Source organism: Corylus avellana, chromosome 10, assembly GCF_965113065.1.
Source record: "Corylus avellana chromosome 10, dhCorAvel1.hap1.2, whole genome shotgun sequence".
NCBI classification, from domain to species: domain Eukaryota; kingdom Viridiplantae; phylum Streptophyta; class Magnoliopsida; order Fagales; family Betulaceae; genus Corylus; species Corylus avellana.
In genome coordinates, this window is record NC_142499.1 from 19,920,527 (window position 1) to 19,922,818 (window position 2,292).

Below are 2,292 nucleotides of genomic sequence, written 5' to 3' on the forward strand. Positions count from 1 at the left end.
ACGCATGCATAAAAATACTCTAATGTACGCTAGCCATCTCCCAAGACCATCGATCCTATTGAGGTTCTTTTCTTTCTAATTTTCTAATGATCATATTGAGGTTTCATGACCAAGAATTTTTTTTTTTTTTTTTTTTTGGGAGTATATGAACATGATAGTTGGAACAAGCAATCTAATTTAACGGATAAGTGATTTTGGTTTTTACTAAAAAGGGTATTAGTCTTTTTTTTTTTTTTTTTGAAAAACAACTTCTTGTTTTATTTCATATAAGCGCTTGATCTGTCAATACATTATCTCTAATACATAAAGGAAAACTCCCTAACCAAATTTTCTTCTCCGTGAAAGACAAAGCAAATCTTGCTAGGCAGTGTGCCACTACATTGACTTGTCGTGAAACATGTTGGGCCCTCCATTCGTGCAGCCCACTCAAAGACTCAGCTGCTTCCTGAATCACATGCCCGTATTTTCCACCTCGGTTGTCCTCTTGTTGCAGAGCCTGGACTACCAATTTGGCATCTCCCTCCAGGTAAACACGTTCCAGCCCCAGGTGAAGACACAAATCAACTGCGCTCAACACAGCTAAAGATTCAGCCCCTTCTGGATCAGTGAGGAACGGTCTTGAGTCACAGAGAACTGCCACGACCTGTCCCAAATTGTCTCGAGCTACTGCCCCGAAACCCATTTTTCTGTGTTGGGTATCCAAAGATGCATCCCAATTAATTTTCAGAAAACCTTCAGGTGGTTTGCTCCATTTGGGTTCCCTTTCCGTCGGGCTTCCTCTTCCGATGTGTCTGGTGGCCATTGCTGCTTCAAAGCTATCGATTTGCTCCCGTGCTTGTTTTACCACCATTTTGGGATGCTCTAAGTCTCCCCCATGGACCACTGTGTTCCTACGGAACCAAATTAGTCTTGCTATAACAGCACACAGCCGTACTTCATCCTCATCTTACTTTGACAAAAAGGACTTGAAGATGGTGGTGAACTCCTCTCCATTACTGGGAAACTTCTGGAGCTTTCGACTGCACTCCATCCACACATCTTGGGCCGAGGGACAGCTCCAGAGAATGTGTCCCGGGGTTTCTATGTCTCTTTCACATAGGGGACAAAGTGGGTTGGCAGCAATTTTTCGTTGGTAGAGTTTTTCGATTGTTGGCAAAATGTTGTGACAAGCCTTCCAAAGAAAAATGTTGTGACAGCAACAAAGGGTATTAGTCTTAAGAGTGTTACATCAATAATTGAGAACGTGTGACACCCTAATTTATATTTTATATACAGAGAAACAAGACACAAACCAAAACCCTAATTTAGATTATAACGTGACATTGTGAAAGCAATGTTACGGATTAAGTTAAGAGGGAATCATAATTTGTAGTAAAGTAGAATTCTAATTGGGATTGGAACTTTGCTAGTATTATTTATGATACAGAAATGCGACAGTTCTTCTTTGTGTTTTTCTGATGTTTTCCTCATCTTACGTGGATATTAATTAGCTCAGTGCTATCTTCTTTCAAAGTTGGAATGCTTTGCAAATTTCTTGATGTGCTAATTTCTGAGCACATGCTTTAGCTAAGTGGGTCATCACTTCTCTACCATGTGTTCGGAAGCATTTCCAATAGATCTCTCATTCTCTCTCCATTCGAATCAAGAGTAGAAAAGACTCCTCCTTATAACCATTTTCCTCTTATCCATTAGAAAACAATATATATATATATATTAATTAAGGGTTAGATCTTATTTTAAGATTAATTTAGAATAAATTTTAATATCATAATTTTAAGATTAGATAAATCATTAATTTAAATATGTAAGGGTGTGTTTAAGATTATGATTTCATAGACAAAATGTGCAATTTTAAACAAAATCGTAGAAAATGAATTGTTTGGGATTGCATTTTAAAAAATTGTGATTTGAAAACACATAAAATCTGCATTTTTCAATCGTGTTTTCTTAAAAACACACAATTTTAAAGGTTAAACTGTGATTTTAAAAGTCAACCCGCAATTTTGCTAAAAGTTTAACTGTATTTTTAAAAATAGCACATTTTAAAATCGTTATCAATATAAGAAGTGATTATTGTTTATAAAAGATTCTAAGAACCTATTTTAAATTATCCGGTTACAGAAAAAGTATTAGTACCAAGTTGCCCATCACCCATGGGTATTGGACCATTTAGGATTGTAATTTTATAAATAAAAAGTGAAATTTTTAAAAAATTACGATTTAAAATGCAAAAAATCTTTATTTTCAAATTGCACGTAAATTTTTTTTTTTTTTTTTAAATGCACAATTTTT

At 35.4% G+C, this 2,292-nt stretch overlaps 1 protein-coding gene across 1 annotated transcript; it reads right to left on the minus strand.

Annotated features, from left to right (window-relative positions):
* Window positions 1-262: 262 nt before the first annotated feature.
* On the minus strand, window positions 263-850 carry LOC148583475 (uncharacterized). Its single transcript, XM_088511431.1, has one exon. The coding sequence runs from the start codon at window positions 848-850 to the stop codon at window positions 263-265; it is 588 nt and encodes a 195-aa protein (XP_088367557.1).
* Between the last annotated feature and the right edge of the window lie 1,442 nt (window positions 851-2,292).

What these genes read in the sequence shown, in the direction of transcription:
- LOC148583475 (XM_088511431.1), bottom strand. Translation starts at nt 850, where the DNA reads ATGGTGGTAAAACAAGCACGGGAGCAAATCGATAGCTTTGAAGCAGCA.